Genomic DNA, 27,602 nt, shown 5'->3' with positions numbered 1-27,602 from the left:
GAGGGTAAAGGGTGGGTGGTGTGTGTTCGAGAACCAATTGGTCACTCTATGCTTTAAGCCTTAGCAGGCCTACACCAAAGCAGAGCTTTGAACAGTGGCAACAGAGGAGACCCTACAGCTGCCAGACGAGACGAAAACCCAAGAGGATTTCAATGTTTTGGTCTTTGAAGTGAAATCAGATAGAAAATGTGGGCAACTTTGTTCTTTCATTCACATTTTCTGCAACAAAATCACAAAAAAATCCCATTCTCTCTCATCATCTCTGCTTTTATATGGCCTTTTTTCTAGGCTGTCTGAGTTTGCTGTGTTTTTTCATGTTGAGGTTTGTATGCTTTGTATGGAACACAGCCATTAGCCCCTATAATCCCCCACTCTGAGCTCTGTCTCTTGTTTGTGTTGCTGGGGTTCTTTCATTTTCACCGCTGTGATACCGAAACCATGCAACCACAACTTGTTCCATCAGAATTTGTTGCCTCACTCCCCTGGAGAAAGGCCAGTATTCCAGTTCCCATCCAACACTTACTTTACCAGGTGATCTGCTGGTGGAACTGAACACATCCATACACACTGTGTTCTGTTAACCAACACCTCACTAACATCACTACTGGCTGGATCAGAACATCATCTCCAAAACACCAGGCAGGTCTTGTGGAGTGTTCCCAGGTTTTGCAGTGGTCAGTAGTGACCTCCAAGGACAAGCAACCGATGAACCAGCAACAGACTCATGGATGCCCAAAGCTCACTGATGCTCACCGCATGACTTCCAGATCTGCTGCTAATGTCTGAAACTGTCTAGATACCTCAGGTGAGCTTCAGAGGTTTTGTAGAGTCCATGCCTTGACCAGTCAGAGGACTGGGGGACCTACAAAATATTAGGCAGGTGGTTTCAATGTTATGGCTGAGATATACACGGAAAAATGAGTAACAAAAAGGGTTCTACACAGTACTGAAAAAGGTTCTCTGACTTGCAACAATAATAGAACAATAGTAGAACCCTTTGTGGCACTAACTTAAGCCATGTAGAAAGGTTTCCACCAATCTGAACAAGCTTTATATCCCGTAAAGCTTTTTATACTCTGTCTGTAAGCCCACACTTCATTACTGTCATATTTAACAGCGGTTCCAGAGGCCACAAAATAGAACCCTGTGGGACTCCACAAAACCTCTTAGGCTAAACAGCTATTCAACAGTTTTTGCTTAAGGATTATTAAATGAATCGTTAACTTAGAGTTTAAGGGATTAGCCAAGGCAAAGATCCATGGTTCCTTCAGTTGGCATGATTCTATATTGACCACCCCTGTGAATCATTGTCTGTCTTCACCATCAATTATCAAATTGCAGCTGTGGGTGTACTGCCGTATGTAAGCATGTGTGTAATGTTGTATTTATATGAAGCCTGCAGCTCCACGCCCTGTTCTCCTGCACGCTGAAGGCTGCTCAGACACGTTGGAGTGAAATGAGTGAATCAGAGAGTGAATCAGAGAGTGAATCAGTCATACCACTTTTTACCTGAAACCCCAAATGCTGGAAATCCCTCTGCTGCTTTCCAGAAGGTTGTGATCTCAGTGAAGAAGTGTAGAAGTGCTCCAGGCTAGCGTTAAGTCACTGAGAGCTGCAGTCTGACAGGAAGAGAAAAGCAGGTTAAGCTGATGCTCTAAACCCTCCATTCTACATGATCAGCTACTGAAACTACAGAGTAAACTACAGCTGCACTGATCAGGTCTACAGTCAGGTCTCCTGTCCACCACTGTTTCAGCATATTCAGTCCTCCATGGTTCCCCTTTATTTACCTTGGAAACACAGAGTAGGTGTTACTAATACAGAGGTGTTCGCTTTTACACCTCCTCACCCTTCCCCCCCCTTTCCACTCTGAACTGGCTGAACTCTGACATGCACCCATTAATATAAGCCCACTCCATTTATCACTGCTACTGTTATACAGTACTGCTCACTTTTCTATTTATACTCTACTGTACTTTTCCACTTTACTTTACTTTCTTTACTTAGTGTATATATATATATACTGTATATTATTATTATTATTATTATTATTATTTTTATTTTTTATTTATTATACTTATTCTGTTTCTTTTTATAGTGATATTTATAAGCTTGTTGGTAATTGGAGGAACCTTTTACAAAATCTGTCACTTATTTGAGAAATCTAGAACACTCATTAGATTATTATACACATATAGGAGAACTCTAGAACACCTGTTTTTGAATGATCAATCACCTAATATTAGACGTCTAGAACAGTTGTTAGAGATGTCTAGCACCCCTGTTTAACAATTCCAGTTTGATTACTGGTCAGAGAACTGTACACAGCAGAGATCCTGCACAGCAGCGCTGTTTGTGTGTGTGTGTGTGTGTGTGTGTGAGAGAGTGTGTGTGTGTGTGTGTGTGTGTGTGTGTGTGTGTGTGTAGCAGGCTGGGTGATGTTAATGAGTGAACGGCAGGTGGTTCCTGTTCACAGCAGTTGCTCTGATGGGATGAAGTGTTCCCACCTTTTCATCTTCCTGAACAGAGTCGGACCGGCTCTGGCGATTACAGCCGGCTTTCCCTTCATTAGGAATTCCCGGATGTCTGAGCAGGGAAACCACAGAGCTGCTAATTGGTTCCAGTATTGATCCAGGTCAAATCTGGTCTGAGCATGGAGTTACTGTAGCACGTTCACAGCGGGCAGGAGGTGGACCATACCTTAGAGCCTTTATCATCTGCACACAGGGAGGGGTAGGTGGGGGTGTGTTGCTTGGAGGGGTTGGTGGGGGTGAGTTGCTTGGAGGTTGCCCTCACTCTCAATCTCATTGAACAAGAACAACACATACACACTCCACAAATAGGTGCTGCAAATGGTTCTTTGAGCAATGCCATTGAATTAGCTCTGCTGGTTCCAGAAAGAACCTTCAGACCTTTCCTGGGTTCTTCACATCTCTAATTTGAAGAACCCATCTCTAAAAATCACAAAATTACACAATTTGAAATAACCCATAGATAAGAGGTTCTCCATAATAGAGAAGAACCATCAACCACCAAGCAATGAATCATTCAAGCACCCCACTGCCTTTACTGTATGCTATACAGAACCAACAGTACTTTACATGGTTCTTTAAGTTGTCATTGGGCTAGAACATCATCATTTTAACCAAATAACCCTTGAAGAACCCATATTTTAAGAGTGTACTACAGAAAGGGATCCATTGACTGAGTGGAACCTTTTTTGCTAAACTAATAGTACCTCACATGGGTTCTCATGGTTCTATAACCACTTTGTTATTTTTAATGGTGCTTTTAGTGATGCCATAAAGAACCATGGGCGATCACCACTCCACCTCATCCCCAAGTCCTCAACCTCAATCCCAATCCCGAATACCGGCTGGAGCTCCACCATCCATCATTCCAGAGAGCACAGTTCCTCCACTGCTCCACATCTCCTCAATGCTGGGGGGCTTTATACCCTTCCTCTAGTCCACGCCTGGCATTATTAGACAGCATGGAGCCAATAGGGTCATGATGTTTATCTGCTCCAGAGAGTCCTATTCTATTGGCAGTACTTCTTCTCTACAGGGACTAGACAAGCTGTGTATGCATCAGTCAGCAGCAATAGGTGCCATTCAGAGTAGCTGAATGAATGAAGGAAAGGGGTGTCCACAAACATTTGGACACTTTTTGGACACTTTTTAAAACTTGCAAGGTAAAATCAGGTCTTCAGGAGTTGTGTCCACCCTTAGCTGCCCTGAGATGTTGGCGATTCTTTCATTAAAGCTGAAAGTCTGAAGTTTCGTCTGAAGTCAATCTAACTCTCATCATCCACACGTTGTATTTGCGCCCTCAGCTCTGGCAAGCTTGCAGGAATTCCAGCGTTGTTGGGTTTCCGAGGCCCTGTTCTTTCATCCTGCAGGAGTTATTGCTGTGTTGTGGATCTAATAACGCAGCTCATAGCTTCCCACTAACATCAGCAATTCATTTTGCACCAGCATGGGTTCCACTGACAGGACTGGGTCAAACTTTCATATACTGCTTGGATTTGCTACACCAGAAGGCCTTTAGGGTGAAAGCACTGACTTTTGATTTTTATATATATATATATATATATATATATATATATATATATATATATAATTTTTTTTTTTTTTTTTTTTTTTTTTTTTTTTTTTCCTACACAAAACAAGCATCAGTAACACAACTTGTGGAGAAAACCTGTAGTATCTGTTGTTCGCCGCTTGGGGCCGCAGTTTCACACGAATACGATCAGGTCGCTGTCCATGGTGCTGAAACAGTTCGCTTGTATATTTTAAAGGACTTAAAATAGATCAGCTTTAATTAAAACTGCTTTAATTATTTGATCTAAATTAAGATCAGTAGAACAGTCACAGCCTTGGTTAAAAATAAGGTTTATTCATTTTATTGTAAATAATAAAAATAATAATAATAATAATAAAAAACATTACCTGTGTTCTTTCATGTGTAGTTATTAGTGTTACTTAAGGCACATCCTTGATTCATAGCAGTAGTGAAACATGTTTTTGGTGCTCCACTTTAAATATTCGTTAAAGAACCATATACAAAACGTTCTCCATCATAGAGAAGAACCTTTTGCTCAGGCAAGAACAATTAGCAAAAAGCATAACCATTAAATGGTTTGTCATAGAACCATGACATTTACTGAACACCCCTTACTGAGAACCCAGTTTTAGGAGTGTGTATCAGCAGTGCAGTGGTACTTAGAGTTCTCCTGGTTCTATAACCACTGCCTGTAGCATAGAACCCTGAGGAATGTTGTTGTTCTATATAGAACCACTTTCAAAATGATCTGCACTCATGATGTTCTTCATATGTTTATCCTAAAGCAGAACCATTTTACCAGGCGAAGAACCATTCAACTGGTCCTATATTCACTGACTTTAACGAAGAACCATTGAAGAACCCATTTTTTATTGAACCAATCATAAAGAAGAACCATTTCACCAGGCAAAGAACCATTCAACATAAGGAACCCTTAAAGAACCACGTTTGAAAGGATTCACACTCAAGAAGGACCATTTTACCAGACAAATAACACCGTAGCACTGGATCTGCTCATGTGGACGTTCTCCATCATCGAGAAGAACCCTGGAGAAGAACCACTTACCGCGAGCCCAAAGTGCACATGAGCGATCTTCTTGACTGGACTGAGATGCAAACCGAACAGAGCTCGTGAGTACGAACTCCCAGCCAATCCAGGAGCAGGACCCTTGAAACCGACAGCCAATCCCACGCGAGTGGGCGTGGCTTGTTCGAATCTGAGCTGGAGGTTTGGAGATGGATCCGTAGTGAACGGGATCATCATCCAGCATCCTTGGAGGGAAGTTGTTTGCGCGCGGAGTTGTTGTGCACGCGGCTTGCTGGATGCAAACAGATCTCAGAGGGATGCGCGCGAACTGCAGCTCTCTGTAGGGAAGGAGGGGGAAAAAAGGGGGAAGAAAGAGGAGCCTCGCGAGCGTGCAACTTGATGGATATGCGCTGAGTGATCGGCTGTGTGAGGAGCGCGAGGCAGGAGCAGCAGCAGCAGCAGCATGTCCGCTGGGTTTTGTCGCTGTTGGTGAACACAGACGGAGGGAATAATGGTCAGAAGATGCCTGCTGACGTTCAAACCGTTCAGGTGAGCGCGAGATGCGCGGCGGGATGATGAAGAGCAGTGATGAGAGTGGACTGATTACATGCAATGGCCAGCGATTCTCTGTCTGGGGCAAGTTTAGACCCGTGCAAATGGGACACGGTGCATATATGCAGTTTATAGGGTTTACAGTGCAGTGCAATTCAAAATAGGCAATGCAAATTACTGTGCAATGCAATTAAGATTGTGTAATGCACACAGTGTGCAATGCATAATATAACATAACAGTGTGTATATTTTGCATATTTTTGCATGTAGTGCAATGCAGACTGTGTAATGCATATTATAATGTGATGTAATACAATGCAAAAAGCAATGCAATGTAATACAAAGTATGCAATGCAAATTACAATATATATGCAATGCATAGTGTGAGTTAAATGCAGTGAAAGTATGCAATGCAATACAGAGTATATAATGCATGGATAATTGCATTGCAAAGTAACAAAATAAATGCAATACAAAGTATGCAGAGCTTATTGTAATTCAGTATAGAGTATGCAGTGCATAGCTAATTGCATTGCATTACAGAGTGTACACTACAATGTTATGGAAATGTAGAGTATAAGTAGAGTATGTATAGAGTGTAAAGTACAGTATAGTGCTGTACATAATTATGCAATGCATGCGACAATAGAATGCAATTCCGAGTTTGCAATACAGTGCAATTTAGAATAGAATATTTAATGCACAGTGCAATAAGAAAGCATGCATTGCAGGCTGCAAAGAATTTCAATGCACACTGTAATTTAATATTGAATATACAGGGGAAAGTGCAATTCTGAGGATGCAATGCATAGTGTAATTTAGTTCAGAGTATATAATGCAAAGTTAATTGCGTTGCAGTACACAGTGTGAATAATACAGTCTAGTGCGATGCAAAGTACAATGTCTTGGGGATATAGGGTATACAGAGAGTATACAGAAAATATACAGTACAAATTACTATACAGTGCAGTATATAAGTGTACAATGCATAATACAATATAATGCAATTCCGAGTATGCAATGCATAGTGTAATATAGTTCAGAGTGCATAATGCAAAGTTAATTACACAGTGTGAATAATACATTCTAGTGCAATGCAAAGTGCAATGTCATGGGCATATAGGGTATACAGAGAGTATACAGACAATATACAGTATAAAGTGCTATACAGTGCAGTATATAAGTATATAATGCATAATACAATATAATGCAATTCCGAGTATGCAATGCCTGATGTAATTTAGTATAGAGTGTAAAATGCAAAGTACAATGCAGTACAATAGAAGGCGTGATACAATGTGATGCAATGCACACTGTAATTTAAAATACAGTGCAAAAAGCACTTTGGAGTATGCAGTGCATAGTGTAATTCAGTACAGAGTATATAATGCAAAGTAAATTGCATACAGAGCAATGAGAACAACGCAATGCAATAGAAAGTGTGCAATGCATAACGCAACCCATGCAATGCATATTGTCTACAGTGTCTACAGACCACAGTGCATAAAACTATGTAATCCAGTACAGTACACAGCATGCATGTGCATCACTGCAGTACAGAGCAGGTGGGATGCTTGATGCTATTATTGGTAATATTTCCAATAACGACAGGAAATACATGTCTGCATGTGGCCAGAGAGGCCGTGCACATGTGATTGCTTTGATGCAGGCTTCATTTCCCTGGTGTGAATTTGGCTGTGCCATCACTCAGCACCTGAGACAAGCTTGTTCCAGGGTCATACACACACTCAGAAAGACACACACACACATACAGAGACACACACACGTGGCCAAAGGAGAGCAGACCAAAAAAACACACGTCTGTCCTGCCAGCAGCACTGCACGGTCTGCTGATCTCGCCTCCCGTGAGACACACTGAGACGAGGAACCTCCTCAGCCTTTACCACGGTGTGCTTTTTTTGAGCTCCCTTGCTCTCAGTCTGTCGTGTGCACTTGCGATTTTGTGCACTTTTCAGCCGTCTCATAATAGGCAGGGCTCTGTCAAAAATCTGCTCAAATTGCAGTCATGAGGGCTGCGTCCCAAATTTACATGTACTGTATCTACAGTATACCTTAAATAATGCCGATTAGAGTCTGTGAGGGCTGCGTCCCAAATTAACATGTACTGTAGCTACAGTATACCTTAAATAATGCAGATTAGAGTCTGTGAGGGCTGCGTCCCAATCTACATGTACTGTATCTACAGTATACCTTAAATAATGCAGATTAGAGTCTATGAAGGCTGCGTCCCAATCTAAATGTACTGTATCTATAGTATACCTTAAATAGTGCAGATTAGAGTCTATGAGGGCTTTGTTCCAAATCTGCATCTACTGTATGTAACGCATTCTCAAAATAGTGCAGGTTAAAGTCCATCAGGGCTGTGTCTCAAATTGAAATCTACTATATCTACAGTATTAACAAAATATTGCAGATTACAGTCCATCAGGGCTGTGTCCCAAATCTACACCACTGTATCTACAGTACACGCAAAATAGTCCAGATTAGAGTCATAAAATTAGTATCCATTAGGGCTGTGTCCCAATCTACACCTGCTGTACGTCTGCTCTATGTGTTATGCTAGGATAAGAGTACTTACCTAGCTGTTCTAGATGTCTTCACAGTTTTTCCAAAAGTAACTTGGCAAGACGTTTCCTCCGAAGGCAGCGAGTCTGACCTTGATGTTCTCCAGTCCAGTCCAGTGGAAAACCTGAATAAGGGCTACGTCCCAAATCTACTGTAGTGCAGCTCTGTAGTTCCATGTGGTGCTTCAGTTTTCAGAGGAGCAATATGTAGATTCTCGGCTGAGTCAAATGATAAATGATCTCTTCGGCCATTATTCTCGTCTGTGGCCTCAGGTGAAAGTGTGCAGGCTGAAGTTCTTGGAAAGCCTCCCAAAGTCGCCTTCTCCTCCCCAGCCATAGCCAATCCACACGGAATCTGATACCCACGAGCCCGGAAAACCAATTAGGAGATAACGGATCTTTGCTGTGAGCCAAGCAGAAGACCAAAGCGTTTACTTTAAATCCATTAATTAGAGAGGATATAATCTCCTCACATGCCTAAGCTAAGCCTTTGAACGCTTCTAAATGGTAAAGAGCGGGAGGATCGAGTGAAGCTCTGATATTCGACATGCTCTCCAAACTTCTCTGTGTAGGCTGAGAGGAGCCAGTCTATTCATTTAGCCTTTAGCTTGTAGGTCAGCTGTACTTTGAGAGTTGTCCTTTACCCTTCAAAGGGTTTAATATAATTTTCCACCTTATCCCAAAATCGTCGAATCAGCCAAGAGATGTTTGGTGGCGCTACGCTAAATAGACAAAAGTATTGAGACGCCTGCTCATTCATTGCTCGTTCAATTAAGAGTGTATTTTTCTTTCGCTGGAGTAACTGTTTCTACTGTCTAGGGAAAGCTGGATCCTAGATTTCCTCATCCCCAACTCATCCCCAACTTATCCCCAACTCATCCCAGAAGTATCGAATAGAGCACCATCCTTCGTTCCAGACAACACAACTCTCCTGCTTTTTGCACAAAGGAAACATGTACACTACCTGGACAAAAGTATAGGGACACCTACTCATTCCACCTACAGGAGTTTTTATGACGTCCCATTCTAGCCCCATAGGCATTATTAATTTGGAGCTGGTCCCCCTTTAACAGCAGCTCTACCAGCAGCAGCAGGTCTGGAGCTCTGCAGTTACTGAGTCAGTTGGAGGCTTTTCTGCACTCTGCTCTGAGCTCAGCACTCGGCCCTGACCCCGCTCTGTAGCTTTACGTGGTCTGACAGACACTCGGTGGCTGAGCTGCTCTCTGTGAGCTGTTCCTCCTAAACTCTTCCACTGTTCAATAATAACACCACTCACAGCTGATGGAGGAAGATCTAGGAGGGAGGAAATTTCTCCAGCTGACTTGTAGTTGTTGGTGCAGCGGTGTCTCCTATTACATACAGAACCACGCTGGAGTTCAGTGAGCTCTTTAGAACCCACACCCACTCTCTCACTAATGTGTGTAATATAAACCCCTTCACATTCCCGATCTTTCTGAGGTTGTTGTAATGGCTGAAGACCATCAGACCCTCACAGCGATGTTCTGACACCTTTTATGCTGTTACTACAGCAAACCCAGACAAACCCCCTTATCAATTCCCTTGATTTCCTTATCTGTGAAAACGTGGCCAGTTACTCCAGTCCAACACCACTGGCATTATCAGCCGCATCGCCTGTACCTCGCTCACGGCCTGCAGCCCAGGCTTGGCTGTAGCTTCCCGTGTCTGAAAGCAGGTGATTACGGTTAAGTAGTAATCTCAGAGGTGCCCTTCAGAGAGCCCTTGGATTACGATGGCAGGGATATAACTCTGGCGTTTCGGATTATTATCACGCAGAAGCAGATGGCGTTTTCGGCAGACGATGGAAACAAAGAGTGCGTCTTCTTCTTTGATCCGTCTTCCCGCCTTGTTTCGATTTCTCTTATTGCGAGCCACGATGCTGATCTTCATCCCGACAGCTCATTTATATGCTCTGCTGCTCTTATAAGAGATGGAAGGTGCAAATATTTATTATCATATACTCTCGATATGGTGGATAAATGCCATATATATTATGCTGATACACCTTATTAGTTCTGTGGTTAGGTTTATATTTTGAGAAGTGATGGGGCTCAGGCTTTGGAAGACGTTTGCTTTTCCTCCGCCCTCAGGAGGAGCTGCGTAAGTTATCTGAGCTGTCTTCAGCACAAAGGCGAGGAGCAGGAAGGGGAAATATACACCTGCTGAGCCTCAGCTGCCTGTTACATCTCTATTCCCACACCCCTCCAGCCTTTCACCTTTACCCTGCAGCCAACATGGTACTACACTTGTTCAGTGCAACTCACATTCTGGCCAAAAGTTTGTGGACACCCCTTCTAATGAATGCATTCAGCTATTTGAAGTTGCACCCATTGCACACACATACAGCTTGTCTAGTCCCTGTAGAGAGGTATTGCCATAGATTTAGACTCTCTGGAGCAGATAAACCTGACCCGGTTGGCACCATGCTGCTTAATGCCAGGCGTGGGCTAGAGGGGTATAAAGCCCCCCAGCATTGAGGAGCTGTGGAGCAGTGGAAGAGCTGTGTTCTCTGGAATGATGGATGATGCTCCATCCAGTATTTTTGGGATGAGTTGGGGAGTTCTCAATGGGGGATCCTGACCTCAATGACCTCTTGTCACTGAATGCAATCAAATCATCACAGCAATGTTTCAGAATCTTGTAGTAAGCATTCCTTGGGCAGTGTACTCCAACAAATCTTACTTGCAACCTTCACAAAACTAAAGTGCTGTATGTGATCCTGAACGAATCATGCTACAGAAGTACTTGACCATACTGACGCTTTTGTGTTTGCTGAATGCCATTAAATCCTCACAAATGAATTCACATGTAGGATCAGTCTTATAGCAAATATAATAGAATGGAGCCTCATTGTTAAACCCATCAGAGCTTTGGAAATGGCTCTGAACACGTGCTTGGATTTCGAGGTCCTTCAGAGCTTGTCTTGCCTCCACAGTTCCCCTGAACCACAGTATCTCTTAACCACAGTACCCCTAAACTACAGTACCCCTGAACCACAGTACCCCTAAACCACAGTACCCCTGAACCACAGTATATCTGAACCACAGTATCTCTGAACCACAGCACCCCGAACCACAGTATCCTTAAACCACAGTTCCCCTGAACCACAGTTCTCCTGAACCACAGTACCACCGAACCACAGTTCTCCTGAACCATGGTACCCCTGAACCACAGTATCTCTGAACCACAGTATCTCTGAACCACAGCACCCCGAACCACAGTATCCTTAAACCACAGTTCCCCTGAACCACAGTATCTCTTAACCACAGTACCCCTAAACTACAGTACCCCTGAACCACAGTACCCCTAAACCACAGTACCCCTGAACCACAGTATATCTGAACCACAGTATCTCTGAACCACAGCACCCCGAACCACAGTATCCTTAAACCACAGTTCCCCTGAACCACAGTTCTCCTGAACCACAGTACCACCGAACCACAGTTCTCCTGAACCATGGTACCCCTGAACCACAGTATCTCTGAACCACAGTATCTCTGAACCACAGCACCCCGAACCACAGTATCCTTAAACCACAGTTCCCCTGAACCACAGTTCTCCTGAACCACAGTACCCCTGAATCACAGTATCCTTAAACCACAGTTCCCCTGAACCACAGTTCCCCTAAACCACAGTACCACCGAACCACAGTTCTCCTGAACCATGGTACCCCTGAACCACAGTATCCCTAAACCACAGTACCCCCGAACTGGCACATCTTAATTACATTACAAACTGAGGAAACCTGAAACCTCCAGAAACCATATTGTTGCCCTCTTATCTTCTTCTTCTGCTCTGTGGGCATCTGTTATGTGAATGTTCAGAGTGCTCAGCAGCTGCTTAGAGGAGCCCATGCCTGCTGATTGTTGGGACGAGGTTTGAGAATTAAGGGTTTTTATAAAGCTTTGAAATTTGCACCACCCGGAATTTCCTAACGATGACAGAACAAGCCAAAACTCGCCCTAACGACCTAATTAAGATCTGAGACCTTGGTGAAAGTTCTCTGAGAGCTCAGATCTCTTGAAATACCCAGATTTTGCTTAGCTTTCCCTTCTGCTTTTCTTTGAATGCTCAAGTCTTGCTCAAATCTTTGTTTTCTGGAGATCTGTTCATCTTCTACTCACTGAACTAGCCTCAGTAATAGATATATCAGATATTAGTAATTCTGCATGCCACTGTCTGATGTTTTTTTGGAGTAGATCAAGTTCTTCTGTCCTTTCTTTCTGTACTTTACTGAGCTTTGACTGTTCTTCATCTTCTTCTTCCTCCCTCTCTCTCTCTCTCTCTCCCTCCCTCTGTTTTTCCAGGATCTTTGTGGTGGGGATTGGTTTCTTCAGTCTGTGTTTTTTAATGACCTCCCTGGGTGGCCAGTTCTCGGCCAAGCGGCTCACCGACTCTCCGTTCACCGTCCGGACAGAAGGTAGCTCTAACAGCCACGGCTGCCAAGCCCTTTTTCTCTGATGCTCTGTGCGTCCTCGCCTCCCCTCAGACTCCTCCCGGACCACTGATGGCTCTGATTGCATTGCGGCCCGTCCCAGTGTGGACGAATGTCAGCCTGCGGGCCTTGTTAGCGAAGGGCAGACCATGTTTTTGTGTCGTGGTTGAAAAGGCTTTTGGCCTGCTGAGGAGGAAATGGGGTCCAGAGTTACTGTGACTGTGGTTTTGTTAAAACAAGCAGAGAAGCCTTAAAAAACCTAGAAGAGTTACTAAGTGACCAGTGAGTGGAAGCGCAAGAGATGGGTTTCCAATAAAGTGGACAATATAGGTGTTTTCGAATAAATTAGCCACTATTATGACATGAGGAGTACTGGATATAATAATGCCTGACAATAATAACTCTAGACTTCTAAGAGATAAAGTCAGCTTGCACTCTTCTCTCCCTCTCCCTCCCTCTCTCTCTCTCTCTCTTTCCCTCTGGGTTTATAATGAGAAAAGGACTCCCTGGAGACTCCACTCAGGGATGGAGAATGCAGAAATAGTCTAGCCTCAGGGCATTAACTGTCTTTGTCTTCTGATTGGAGAACTTGGCTCAGACTCAGGAGGTTGTGGGTTCAATCCCAGGTGATGGTTGCTGCCACCGTAGCCTGGGGCAGGTTCCTCCGGGCGGTGTGTACTGTAGTCGGTTAATTTGTGTCATTTTGGGCTGAAAGCATCAGCAGTACTGATATGGTCACTTTATTAGAAACCCCAGGTGTAACCTTAGGTCTTAGGTCTAATAAAGTGGTCAGTGAGATGAAGGACAATATAGCGGTTCATAATAAAGTGGCCAGTGAGGGGAAGTACAAGGGCGGGGGTTTCTAATAAAGTGGCCAGTAAGTGGAAGCACAAGGTAGGTGTTTCTAAAGTGGGCAGTGAGTAAACAAAGAGGGGAGGTGTTTCTGATAAAGTGGCCACTGACTGACAACACATTGTAGATGTTTCTGATAAAGTAGCCTGTAAGTGGAAGCACACGGTAGGTGTTTCCGATAAAGTGACCAGTGAGTAAACAAACAGGGGAGGTGTTTCTGATAAAGTGGCCACTGACTGACAACACAGTGTAGGTGTTTCTGAGAAAGTGGTCAGTTGGAGGAAGTACAATATAGAGGTTTCCAATAAAGTGGCCAGTAAATGGAAGCACCAGGTAGGTGTTTCTGATAAAGTGGGCAGTGAGTAAACAAACAGGGGAGGTGTTTCTGATAAAGTGACCAGTGAGAGGAAGCACAATATAGAGGTTTTCAGTAAAGTGGCCAGTAAGTTGAAGCACAAGGTAGGTGTTTCTGATAAAGTGGCCAGTGAGGGGAAGTACAACACCAACCTAATATGTTGAGATGTAAAAGTCATTACATAATTGATGTAAAGTAGAGGTTTCCAATAAAGTGGCCAGCGAGGAAAAGCATAGAGATGATCAATTGCATAGAGATGAGACAATTGCTGGTTTAAATGGAAGCATATGGATCTGTAAATGTTCACGCAGCCATTTATAATAACTGTGTATTGCTACAGATTGACCACATATAGTCAGTACATACCCACAAAGTGCATCTATATGGTAAGTGAACCTATAAACTGGTAATAAAGTGGTTCACTGATGCTGATTTTTTGTTTTTGACTCTCATTAAAACTCTCATTAACATTGATTGGGTACAGCATCTATATCTCCGCAGTCTGGCACAGTGCTGAGATAACACTGAGGTATATTTAATATTGATCCAGGGCTTTGAGCTGAACTGTATGTTGGACTGTTGGATGCAGGAGTGTTTGGTCATTAAGCAATCCATGAAAAAAAAGCAGATTGTACAAACAGGCTTTCAATAAAGAAGGCATGGGAAGATTGGCTGCTGGTTGCATGACATCATTGTGCCTCTGGTATTCTAATAAGCATCAGGAAAAACACCATGCAGAGCGTGCATGTTAGATGGTATCAGTCCAATAAGCCGATATGCTGTATTTCCTTCTCAGGCCTGAGTGGAAACTATTGCACTTTAAAGGAATCGATGTGTAGCCGCGATCGAACCTGCGTCCTGCATAAACACACTCCATCATAAAGCTCCAATGAGACCTGTAGGGAAATCTGCAGCAGCTGTAAAAAGCAAGATTTGTCTGCACTGCTCTGATTGCAGAGCTTTTGCTGAGTTTACTCAACTTTGTTTAATCAGCGAAAAACTGGGTAAGATGTTTGGTCTGTGGCTCCGCCCCCTCAATCTGTTTACTGTTTATTCCAATCTGCAGGTTAGAACCCCCCTGACACATGACAACCCCAGACTGGGAGGCCTTTGCCAAAGCATTGAGCCCTCTCCTCACACTTGATGATGAGCAGCAGTTAGACCGTAGTGCCGGTCTAGAGCTGTGTTAAGTTACCGTACTGCTCTTTCTTGGACACAGATATATGAACAGCTTCACAGTTCTGGAATGGAGCGACTGTCTAACTGCCTGCTTGTTAAGAGACTCAGGAGATCAGGGATCATTTTTCTATTTGTCTGTCTTTCTTTCTATCTATCTATCTATCTATCTATCTATCTATCTATCTGTCTGTTTCTCTAGCTGTCTGTCTGTCTGCCTAGCTGTCTAGCTATCTGTATGACTGTCTAGCTATCTATATGTCTGTTGATCTGTCTGTCTTTCTAGCTACCTTAGCTGTATGTATGCCTGCCTATATATATCTATATATCTCTATCTGACTGTCTTTCTGTCTGTTTATCTAGCTGTCTGTCTGTCTGCCTAGCTGTCTAGCTATCTGTATGACTGTCTAGCTATCTATATGTCTGTCGATTTGTCTGTCTTTCTAGCTACCTTAGCTGTATGTATGCCTGCCTATCTATCTATCTATCTGGCAGTCTTTCTGTCTGTTTATATAGCTGTCTGTGTGTCTGTCTGCCTAGCTGTCTGTCTATCTGTTTGACTGTCTAGCTATCTATATGTCAGGTCTATCTGTCTAGAGTATTCTTGTAATTGCAATTAAATTATTTGTTTAATTACATATTGTTCCAAGAATATCAGTATCTAAGATATAAAGAGTGAATTGTATGATATTAAAATCTACAGTGTTTAGAACAGTGGTGTAAATAAGTACAGTGAAACAGCAGTGCAGCAAAACGATATTAATAACTCTGCAGTTTGGTCTTTTGGGGCGAGCCATGAGGTTTTATTGAAAGGTCAGCTGCCGTCCAGCGGCCTTTTATGCCTCACCCCACACTCCAGGTGTCAGCCTGAATACGAGACAGGCAACACAGAGACAAGTTACGGGAGGGGAGGTGGACGAGGGCAGAGGGAAGTGTTTTTGGGGACAGATGAGGATTTGAGCTGAAGGTGGTCCATCTCCTCGTGGTGATGGAAATCTCATTATTGGTGCTTCCTCAGGGGTCTTCACCTGATCTCACCTACCCCCCTCCACCCAACCCCCTTCTGCCTGCAGCTCATGGAAGGACGACTGTTCTCCATCATCAGCTGGGTTTAGCCCCAGGGTCTGCGAACATGTGTCAGTTCGTATCATCATCATCCGTCAGTTTTAACCCTAGGATCCTCATTTGAGACACTGAACCCTGTGTGTGTGTGTGTGTGTGTATTTTGGGTTATACATTGGTTTATACATTATATACAAGGTTGTCTGCTCAAGTTTTTAAGAAAGATGCTTTCTACACTATGTAGCTAATTTCCACAGGCCCCCTAGTAGTCATTCCACTTGCAGAATTGAACTGGACCGGACATGGTAGTATATATTTACTGCTGGATAAAGGATGGACAAGGTTTGCCTTCTTGTTGGATGCGCTGTGTTTTTTCCCAAGTGACTGTGTGTTCTTTCCTGTTTAACTAAACAAATGTACGCCAAGAATATCAGTGTGTGTGTGTGTGTTAGGCTAGGTGAGTGAGTGGGTGTTGATTTGTGAGTTACAGCAAGTGAGCACGCCTCTGCTTGTGTGTGTGTGTGTGTGTGTGTGTGTGTGTGTGCTTGATTAATTAACCACTCATGCGCTGCAGAGCTGAGGAGGCATCTGGTCTGAGCTCATTAACTACTGTAGAGTGTATATTCTCTCCATGCCCCCAGACACACTCTCTTCTTTGAGGGTCTGTGTGTGTGTGTGTGTGTGTGTACTGTGTGTGTATCTGGATACATGTTAGGAATAAGACCTGTAGTAATGCTACACTAATTAGTGTGAATGGGGAGAGCATTCTAGAGTAGTGAATGGGGTGAACAGTGTGAACTGCAGAGGACGTTCTAGATCTGTAACTGGGGGGAGGCATTTTAGAACAGTGTACGCCGGGAGAGCATACTAGAGTGGTGTGAATGAGGAAGAACATTTAGGAACATGATGAATGGAGTAGAACATTCTAGAACGGTGTGAATAGAAAGAGCATACTGGAGTAGCATGAATGAGAACACTGCAAACTGGGAGAACATTTTAGAACAATGTGAATAGGGAGAGCATTCTAGAGTAGTGTGAATGAAGGAGAACATTTAGGAACATTATGAGTGGAGTAGAGCAGTCTAGGACATTGAAAACTGGGAGAACAATCTAGAACAATGTAAGATGGGAGAACATTCAGGAACAGTGTGAATAGGGAGAGCATTCTAGAGTTGTGTGGTTTAGGGGGAACATTTAAGAACATTATGAATGGAGTAGAACATCCTAGAACACTGCAAATGGAGAGAACATTCTAGAACAATGTAAGCTTGGAGAACATTCTGGAACAATGTGAATAGAGTAGAACATTCTAGAACATTGTGAATAGGGAGAGCGTTCTAGAGTATTGTGGTTTAGGGGGAACATTCAAGAACATTGTGAATAGAGTAGAACATTCTAGAACATTGCAGACTGTGAGAACATTCTAGAACATTGTGAATAGGGAGAGCATTCTAGAGTAGTGTGGTTTAGGGGGAAATTTAAGAACATTATGAAAGTAGAACATCCTAGAACACTGCAAACTGGAAGAACACTGTAGAACAATGTAAGCTGGGAGAACATTTAGGAACAGTGTAAACTGGGAGAATGTTCTAGAACAATGTAAGCTGGGAGAACATTCAGGAACAGTGTAAATTGGGAGAACGTTCTAGAACAATGTAAGCTGGGGGAACATTCAGGAACAGTGTAAATTGGGAGAACGTTCTAGAACAATGTGAAAAGGGAGAACATTCTAGAGTAGAGGGAGAACATTCAAGATCACTGAGTGGAGCAGCATGTCCTAGACCATTGTAAACTGGGAGAACATGAATGAACAGGGTAAATGAGGGAGAACATTTACAGATTGAGGATGATGGATGATGTTCTAGAGCAGTGTGATTTACAGAGAAGATGAATCTGTGTGGATGGGAAGGGGGCATATTAGAACTGTGAATGGAGAAGTTGACAGTGTCAGTGAGAAATAACAGTCAAGAACAGTGAGCGGGGTAGAACATATTAGAACATATTAGTGTGAATTGGGTTGAACGTTCTAGAACAGTGTAAATAGAGTAGTGTGAATGGAGAGGAGGTGTGTGTGTGTGTGTGCTCTGTATTTATTAATTTGTTACATCTAATGGTGCGTAAAGCTACAGCCTCTTCCTTCTGCTTCTGTAGCCCCTCACACACACACACACACACACTACATTATACGCTCATGTGTTTGAGCTGGAATGAGCTGCGAGCCCCAGCTATTGTCAGCTATGATAGGCGACAGACTGGCTTACTAAACACACACATACATACATTAAAGAGCATCTGGCGACACACACACTGCTGAACTATGAGTTATGACGCTGTGGTCGACATAATAAAGTATATGAGTGAAGACATGAGCAACCGGTCTGCATTGTGTATGTTATTCTGTAGACTGTAGACTGAACAGTGTAGACTGTAGTATGTGGATTAGAGAGTGGAGACTCAAATGTAGGGTGTAGACCATTTAATGAGTATGGGGTTGAAAGTATACAATACTTGTAGACTCGAGTGCAGTGTGAAGAGTTTAGACTGTTAAGTGTAGAATGTAGACTGCAAATTGTAGAGTGTTGCGTGTAGAATGGAAAGTGTAGACTGGTATATGCATACTGTTAAGTGTAGAGTGTCGACTGTCAAGTGTAAGGTTTTATATGTAGACTGTTACGTGTAGAGCATAGACTGTAGATTATAGACTGCATGCAAACTCAAGTGCAGACTGTAGATTGTTAATTGTCAAGTTTAGATTCTTAAGTATTGACTGTAATACTGTAGGGTGTAGCAGGGAGAGTGGAGTGTCTATTTTTATAGTAGAATGTAGACTGAAGAGTGGAGACCGTAGAGTGGAGACTATGGAGTGTAGACTGTAGAGTGCAGACTGTAGAGTGTAGACCATGGAGTGCAGACTGTAGAGTGTAGATGTGTGTTTAGATGTATGTGTGTGTGTGTGTGTTTTTATTTGGGCTGGCGATTGCAGTACTAACGAAACGTCAAATTAGGTCAAGCTTGTTTTACATGGCTCTCTTCGCTGCAGCCTGCTAGAAGATCAGAGTGAAGGAATCAGGCCAATTAGTGCTTCGTCTGTGATGAGACAACAACACTGCTGGGATCCACCTTTTAAACACACACACACACACACATATATACACTCACACAGAGTAAACTTTTCTGCCTTATTAAAGTTTATAATCATCGGTTGATTGCTCTTCCCGGGTCATGTGTTAGTGTAACTCTTTACTGATTGGCTGGTCTAGTTTTAAAAAAAGGAAGCAGAATGCAAACAAAGCGCTGTAATTACGAACAATAGAATCAACCAGAAAAGTGCATTTCCCAGATGGTTGCTATGATGTTGCTATGTGGTTGCTATGGTATCCCAGATGGTTGTTAAGTGGTCGCTAGGTGGTTGCTGAGGTGGGGATGTCTCACCGGACTGATGCTCCTCCAGAATCTAGTAGAAAGCCGTCTTCCCTGGTCAGTAGAGACAGTTACTCCATCAAAAGCAAAATAATGCCAGGTGTCCCAATACTTTTGTCCGTGTAGTGTATACAGTATTAGGTATATTTACATTTAAACAGAAGGCTCAGTAAGTGCGCAGAAAGTGCAGCATTTATATGGTAGAAATGATGCTACTCGCACACTCCCCTCTGTGGTAACGTTTACCGACCTTTTGACCCGTACGCCGAGCAGTACGGCCAGCTCTGCTTGTGTATGGATGTGAGTCTCTGGGTTTGGGGAAAATGGATCGTTTCGCTGTGTCGCGCTGGCTTGTCTCTGATAACGCTCTGAGCCTGGCGAAGAAACCTCAGATTAGAGCATGTTTTTAAACCCCCTGAGATGAATGCATTTAGCCTGATTCTGAAGTAAGACACAATAATTGCCGCCTTGCGGAGACGACTGGCACTTTGCCCGGCTCAGCTCCAGCGCTGTATTTTGGGGGCTTTGAGAAGCTTTGGGAAGAAACTACTTTTATTTAAAAGTGACAGTAATGTGTGTGTGTGTGTGTGTGTGTGTGTGTGTGTGTGGTGTATTGGATACTAGGATGCATAGAAGTTTGTTTATGTATGAACCCAAAAAAAGGGTCTCTCTCTCTCTCTGCACACTCTTCACTGAGCACTGAGCTTTAGAGAACCGTGATGGTCCCAGAAGCGTTTCCTATCCCGGCAGGAGGATCTGGGAGGCTGTTCTTCGGAAGCTTTGATGTTCAGCAGCTATTTCTGGGATTGGTAGGTGTGAGGGGTGGGGGGTGGGGGTGAGTGAAGTAGCATCTCTGCAGGACAGCGCCTGGGGCTGACAGTGCTGGGTTCTCTACATGAGCGCCCAACTATCTACTGTAGTTCCCTCTGTGTGCCCTCCACACACAAGAGAACAGGGAAGGAACATACTTGAGGTGAGCATCATAAAACTGGAGTATGAATAGAGGAGAACATTGTAGAACAGTAGGGAGAACCTTGTTGAAAAGCATGAATGAGGTGAGAGCATTCTAGAACAGTGTGGATGGAGTAGAACATTCTAGAACAGTATGAAGAAACTTGTTGGGACGCATGAATGGGGTGAGAGCATTCTAGAATGGTGTGGATGGAGTAGAACATTCTAGAACAGTATGGAGAACCTTGTTGGAAAGCGTGAGTGGTGTGAGAGCATTCTAGAACAGTAGGGAGAACCTTGTTGAAAAGTATGAATGAGGTGAGAGCATTCTAGAACAGTGTGAATGGAGTAGAACATTCTAGAACAGTATGAAGAAACTTGTTGGTACGCATGAATGGGGTGAGAGCATTCTAGAACAGTGTGGATGGAGTAGAACATTCTAGAACAGTATGGAGAACCTTGTTGGAAAGCATGAAAGAGGTGAGAGCATTCTAGAACTCTTCTAGTGTGGATGGGGTAGAACATTCTAGAACAATAGAGAGAACCTTGTTGGGAGACATAAATGGGGTGAGAGCATTCTAGAACAGTGTAGATGGGGTAGAACATTCTAGAACAGTATGGATAATAACATAGGAGTAAATGGGTTATTCTAGAGGAAGGAAACATTCTACCACAGTCTGGACAGAGGGAGGACAGTCTAGAAAAGTGTAAATCAAGAGAGAACATTCTAGAACAGTGCAGACGGAAGGAGGAGAACATTCTATCACAGTGTGAGCGGAGGGAGGATAACACCCGGGTCACTCCAGCTTTCACCAAAAAGGTTCCTTTAAAGATCAAAGACTTTCAGTTTTCTAAAAAAAGGATCCTGCAGTAGACTGGCAAAGCTGAGTTGTGGAACATGGTAGGGAGGACTGATGAGAGTGTTTGGTGTATTCATAGCATTTGGTGCCTTCTGACCTCAAGCAAAGGCCTACCACGGTCTCTGGAATTGAGGATGACCCTGAAGAGTGGACGGCCAAACTCACGGACTCTATTAAAGCAAGCAGGGAGGATAAAGTCACTTATCACAAGCAACTGAATCACTGCCTGGAATGCTTTTCATACGACACCAGAGCTTTCAGGGCACGTTTCTGCTGAGGAACCTCCCCGCCCTCTCGTGAACTGCTCTGAATGAGTTAACCTTGAGGTGCGCCGAGGGTTTTTAAATTATATTGAGGAGTGTTTGGAAGCCACAGCGTGTATTATGAATCCCAAAACACCCCCAAAAAAACAACAACAACAACAACAGCTATTACTCTCTCCAGCACCTCCAGAGATAAAGCAGAAATTCATCACGCTGGGCTCTGTTGGAGAGAGATACATCGCATCGATTTTTGGGCGGTCTTGAAGGATGACAGCGGTGGTTGTAGCTAAACGCCTGCTTTTTGAAAAGCCCCTCTGCACACAGTAGCTTAGCAGAGATTTCATTCATCACCGCAAATATTTACCATGACCTCTGTGCCTGCGGATCACACGCTGGAGGATGATTAAGGCCTTCCAGAAGCAGAGTAGAGCGCCTGCATTTCAAGTATAGTATAACAGTGTGGATGGGGTAGAACATTCTAGAAAAGTGTGGATGGGGTAGAACATTCTAGAATAGTTTGGATGGGGTAGAACATTCTAGAAAAGTGTGGATGGGGTAGAACATTCTAGAATAGTGTGGATGGGGTCGAACATTCTAGAACAGTTTGGATGGGGTAGAACATTCTAGAAAAGTGTGGATGGGGTCGAACATTCTAGAACAGTGTGGATGGGGTAGAACATTCTAGAACAGTAGGAGAACCTTGTTGAAAAACATGAATGGGGTGAGAGCCAATCTAGAACAGTGTGGATGGGGTAGAACATTCTAGAACAGTAGGGAGAACCTTGTTGGAAAGCTTGAATAAGGTGAGAGCCAATCTAGAACAGTGTGGATGGGGTAGAACATTCTAGAACAGTAGGGAGAACCTTGTTGAAAAGCTTGAATAAGGTGAGAGCATTCTAGAACAGTGTGGTTCTGCAGATTAATTAGTTTTCAATAAATTGGGGAGAAAATGGGTTAAACTATTAAATATAATAAAAATATATATCCTTTTTTTCAGTCTTCAGTAAAAGTTGGCATTAAACCCATGCCAGTGTCTAAATTCTGGTGTATTACTGTGTAATTACGATGTGTTAGGAGAACCACACCCATCCCTAGTTGCTAGGCCTTTATGTTTTTTTTCCTGGAAAGTACAAACCCTCACACGTCGTCTAGGAATGGAAAGTTTGTGTCGCTTGAGGCCAGAACTTAATAGCTCAGAGTGTAAGTGCTTAAGGTGCTGCGGAAAAAAGTTGGAAAGTTCCTTAGGTTGGTTTGAGGGAAGTTCTTCAAAAGCCTTGCGGTTCTAAAAGGGCTTTTTTGTTCGCATTGCTGCTGTTGAGCAGCGTCTCTCTCTCGTCTGGGGCTCGGAGACTTCCAGGAGCGTGAAAAAAGAAGTTGGTGAGGCTGGAGCTGAGCAGAAGGAAAAGTCTGTATAATGGGCGTTCATGGCCTCCGTCTACACAGAGCAACAAATCCATCCCCCTTCAGTTCACTGTGAGCTGAAATGCTGAAGTCAATTAGCCTTGAGTCTCCAGCCTCGTTCCAGCTTGTGTTTGGGTGTGTGTGAGTGTATAAAGGGACATTAAATACAGCAGTATTATTTATTGCAGTCGCCTTCAAGCGTATTCTGCAGCAAACAAAAAAGAAGTCTAATTAGCCAAAAATACTTGATCAGCCGAGATCAGACGGTTTGGTGTCTTGAGTGTAGATTAGTACTGGACGGTCTTTCACAAGCAGCACCAAACTCCCTGAGTGGTGCAGGCCTCAAAATGTTGGCTCTGTCATCAGGAGACTGTCGGCTCAATCTCTGGTGTTGTTATAGACAGTCCCTAAACTGTCCCTAGATCCCTGGTCCTGGAGGCACACTGCCCTAGACCTTCTGGAGAGCTACCATCCTATAGGCTTCAACTCCTACCCAGATCTAACCAAATGCTCCCATTCAGCCAATCAAGGATGTCCGAAGGCTGCTATTATTGGTAGGATCAGGTGGGCGGATTAGGGTTGGACCCAAAGACCCTGGAAGGTAGAGTTGGAGACTTCTGGCCTATCACCAGCCTCTGGTTATGTCACTCACCTGTAGTAGTTCCAAAAGTCTGTAGACACCTGCTCCTGAAGTGTTCCTGGGGTTTGCCCATGGTGGATATCTAATAGACTTGATTATGTGACACACTGATGCACTATATGTCCAAATATTTGTGGACACCCCTTCTAATGAATGCATTCAGCTACCTTAAACTGCACCCATTGCTGACACCGATGTTTAAATGACCCCCCCCCCCCCACACACACACAGCTTGTCTAGTCTCTGTTGAGATTTACAGGTATTGCCAATAGAATAGGACTCTCTGGAGCAGGCATGTTTTGATGGTGGTGTGATGGTGGTGCTCCATCCAATGCATTTGGGACGAGTTGGGGTGGTGAACATCATCCAACATCCTGACCTCATTAATGCTCTTGTCGCTGAATGCAATCAAATCATCGCAGCAATGCTTCAAAATCAATAGAGACAATGGATAGCAGGATATACCCTTGGGTTTGGAAGAAACTATGAATAAGCAGGTGTCCCAATACTTTTTTCCCATAACCTTAGACTTAAGAACATGGGTAGAAATGGAAGTAGCAGCTATCTTGAAGCCTGAACGTTCAGTTTTTTAGCTGCTCAAGGCCAAGGGGAATGTTGTGATTGGATTTCTGACTTGATGTCTTGATTGGAAGACGCTCTGCAGCTATCAAGGATGTCCTGCTCGGCTCCTGCTCCATGTCTGTCTGGAAATGTGTTTTAAAGGCAAGAATGCAGTTGAGGAAGGTCTCAGCGGCTGTGTCATTGAAGGCTGTTTCGTTTTGTAGGACCTTTCTGAGACGACTGAGAATGTCCGTGTTTCCGAGACATTGCAATGCTTCCAAGAATCTGAAGGTCTCAAAATGTGTTTTTGAGACCTTCAGTCACCCACGATCTTTCACAAGCAGCTGCTGTCCTATAGGCTTCAACTCCTATCCAGATCTAACCAAACGCTCCCATTCAGCCAATCAAGGACGTCCGAAGGCTGTTATAATTGGTAGGATCAGGTGGACGCATTAGGGTTGTACCCAAAGACTCTGGAAGGTAGCTTTCCAGGAGCAGAGTTGGAGACTTCTGGCCTAGCACCAGCCTCCAGACCAGACCAGGTTATGTCACTCACCTGTAGTAGTTCCAAAAGTCTGTAGACACCTGCTCCTCAAGCGTTCCTTCTGAAATCAAGGATATTAGCTGGGGGGTTTGCTTTGCCTCTCTTTGCTGCAGTAACAGCCTCTGCTCTTCTGCCTCTAGATCCTGACCCACCGAAATCTAGAAGAAAACCTTTTTCCTGGACAGTAGAGATAGTTAGTAGCCTTAATTGAATGTGAATGAGCAGGTGTCCCAATACTTTTGCCCACATCAGTCTTGTAGCTCCAGTGCTAAACTACAGAAGCCAACTTCAGACCCGAGCATGTCTTAGCTGATCGACTGTACGTTTGGGGCTGAAGGAGGAAAACTGGAGAACGGGAGTGATGCGTCGTCTGAAGAGTCCTGCAGAAGCGCTACTTCACACTAACCTTCAGTCGGCTTCGCGGGGCTGTCCGTCATCTCCAGTCGGTCTCGCTGCGGTGTCATATTCGTCTCGGTGAGCGCTCACGATGTGAGGAGGGCGAATGACAGCCTGGCTGAGGAGCAGCGCTCACTGGGAGCCTTAACGTCATTGGCTGGCCTTGGGAGGGATTAGCGATTAGTGATTAGCATGGTAGTGCGGCCATGCGGGGAGCGGAGAGAGCAAGGCAACATCACGATTAGAGAGGTGGAAGCTGAGGAGAATAGCAGATTTACACACACTCACACACACACACACATACACACACACACACACACACACACATATATATACACACAGCTTGGAGACCTTGACAAACACATCCACTATCAGAGCGCAAACTGTCACAGAACTGAGACTCTATCTGTCGACAGCACTCGCTCTCTCGCTCACACTCTCTCGCTCACATTCTCTCTCTCTCTCTCTTTCACACAAACACTCAAACTGTAGTACAACCTGGAGCTTCTACAGTAAACACTCTCTTATTGCTCAGCGACATGGTTTGGAATACACTATATGGACAAAAGTATTGGGACACCTGCTGGATCATTGTTTCCTCTGAAATGACTCCTTTGTTACGAAGTTGTTTTGCTGAAAATGTTAAAATATGTGTTTTTTTGTGGCCCCTCCCACCGGAGCCACAACCCCGCCAAATCTCCCCCCCCCCCCCCCCCCCCCCCCAGTGCAGTGTGCTGGACAAATCCCAGTACTGGGTCAGGGTCGAGTGTGTGCTCATAAATAAGTGATGCTGTGATGCACTCTGAGGGGGAGCGAGTGAGTAAATCAGCTTTGCCTTCTTTTCTTTGTAAATCAGTCCGGTGGGAGTCCAGCAGTGTCAGCCCCCCCGCACTCACTCTCCTTTATTTCAGCCATAAACCTTAATTACCAAACGAGCACAGAGCGCACCGCTGATTAAAGTAGCCTGATTAGGTCATTTACAAACACACACACACACTCACACACACACACTCTCTCGCTTTATTCAAACTCTCACAAATGGTTTTACTCTCTCACTCAGTTTCTCTCTCTCTCTCTCTCAGGTTCTAAATCTCTGTCTCTCTATCTTTCTCTCATATGTTCTTATTTTCTCTCTCTCTCTCTCTGTCTCTTTCCCTCTCTCTCTCTCCTTCTTGCTGTTACTCTTACACATGGTCTTACTCTCTCCCTACCTTCTCTCTCTCTCTCTCTCTCTCTCTCTCTCTCCCTCTCTCTCTCATTGAGCTCCCCCTCTCTCTTTCTTTCTGTATCTCTCTCCCTCTGTTTCTCTCTCTCTCTTTCCCTCTATTTCTCTCTCTCTCTCTCTTTCAGAAGGACAGAGAGAGAGAGCGATAGAGAGGGAGATATATATATATATATATTTATCTCCCTCTCTATCGCTCTCTCTCCCTCTCTCTCTCTGTCCCTCTGTATCTCTCTGTGTATCTCTCCCTCTGTATCTCTCTCTCCCTCTCTCTCTCATTGAGCTCCTCCTCTCTTTCTCTCTGTATCTCTCTCTCTCTGTATCTCTCTCTCCCTCTGTCTCTCTCTCTCTCTCTCTCTCTCTCCTTCTGTATCTCTCTCTCCCTCTGTTTCTCTCTCTCTCTCTCTCTCCTTCTGTATCTCTCTCTCCCTCTGTTTCTCTCTCTCTCTCTGTCTCGCTCTCTCAGAAGGACAGAGAGAAAGAGCGATAGAGAGGGAGATATATATATTTGTCTCCCTCTCTATCGCCTTCTCTCCCTCTCTCTCTCTGTCCTTCTGTGTATCTCTCTGTGTATCTCTCCCTCTGTATCTCTCTCTCTCTCTCTCTCTCTCTCTCTCTCCTTCTGTATCTCTCTCTCCCTCTGTTTCTCTCTCTCTCTCTGTCTCGCTCTCTCAGAAGGACAGAGAGAAAGAGCGATAGAGAGGGAGATATATATATTTGTCTCCCTCTCTATCGCCTTCTCTCCCTCTCTCTCTCTGTCCTTCTGTATATCTCTCTGTGTATCTCTCCCTCTGTATCTCTCTCTCTCTCTCTCTCATTGAGCTCCTCCTCTCTCTCTATATATATCTCTGTCTCTGTATCTCCCTCTCTCTGTCTGTCTCTCTATATATTAAATGTCAATATTGCCAAAACATTACAAAAATAACAATAATTACAAAATAAGTGAATAAAAATAGCAATAATTAAAATAAACACTCAGATTTTTGTGACCATATATTTTATGTATATATTAATACAATTACTATTTATACTCACAAAACTAATAATTATGCTGAAACTATCTCTCTCTCTCTCTCTCTCTCTACCTCATAACTGTTTGTTTTTCTTTCTCTGTTTTTTTTAGTGGTCAGTGCTGGGCATTACAGGGCTTTTTAATATCACACAGGAGAACAGGTCAAGTAATTATTTCTCTGTAAATACAGAATTAATTAGGTAAT

The 27,602-nt window shown here is 43.8% G+C and overlaps 1 protein-coding gene across 1 annotated transcript in view; it reads left to right on the top strand.

Moving 5' to 3' along the window:
• Positions 1-5,356: 5,356 nt before the first annotated feature.
• Positions 5,357-27,602, top strand: part of LOC140559770 (alpha-1,6-mannosylglycoprotein 6-beta-N-acetylglucosaminyltransferase B-like) — a 131,800-nt gene continuing 109,554 nt past the window's right edge. Inside the window, exons 1-2 of the mRNA XM_072683387.1 lie at positions 5,357-5,641; positions 12,555-12,667. Of these exons, the coding sequence (XP_072539488.1) occupies positions 5,604-5,641; positions 12,555-12,667 (151 nt within the window). The 5' untranslated portion in view covers positions 5,357-5,603. The remainder of the gene's footprint in view (positions 5,642-12,554; positions 12,668-27,602) is intronic.

The sequence above is a fragment of the Salminus brasiliensis genome, chromosome 7, assembly GCF_030463535.1.
Source record: "Salminus brasiliensis chromosome 7, fSalBra1.hap2, whole genome shotgun sequence".
Lineage (NCBI taxonomy): Eukaryota > Metazoa > Chordata > Actinopteri > Characiformes > Bryconidae > Salminus > Salminus brasiliensis.
This window is presented reverse-complemented; position numbering and strand designations above follow the sequence as displayed.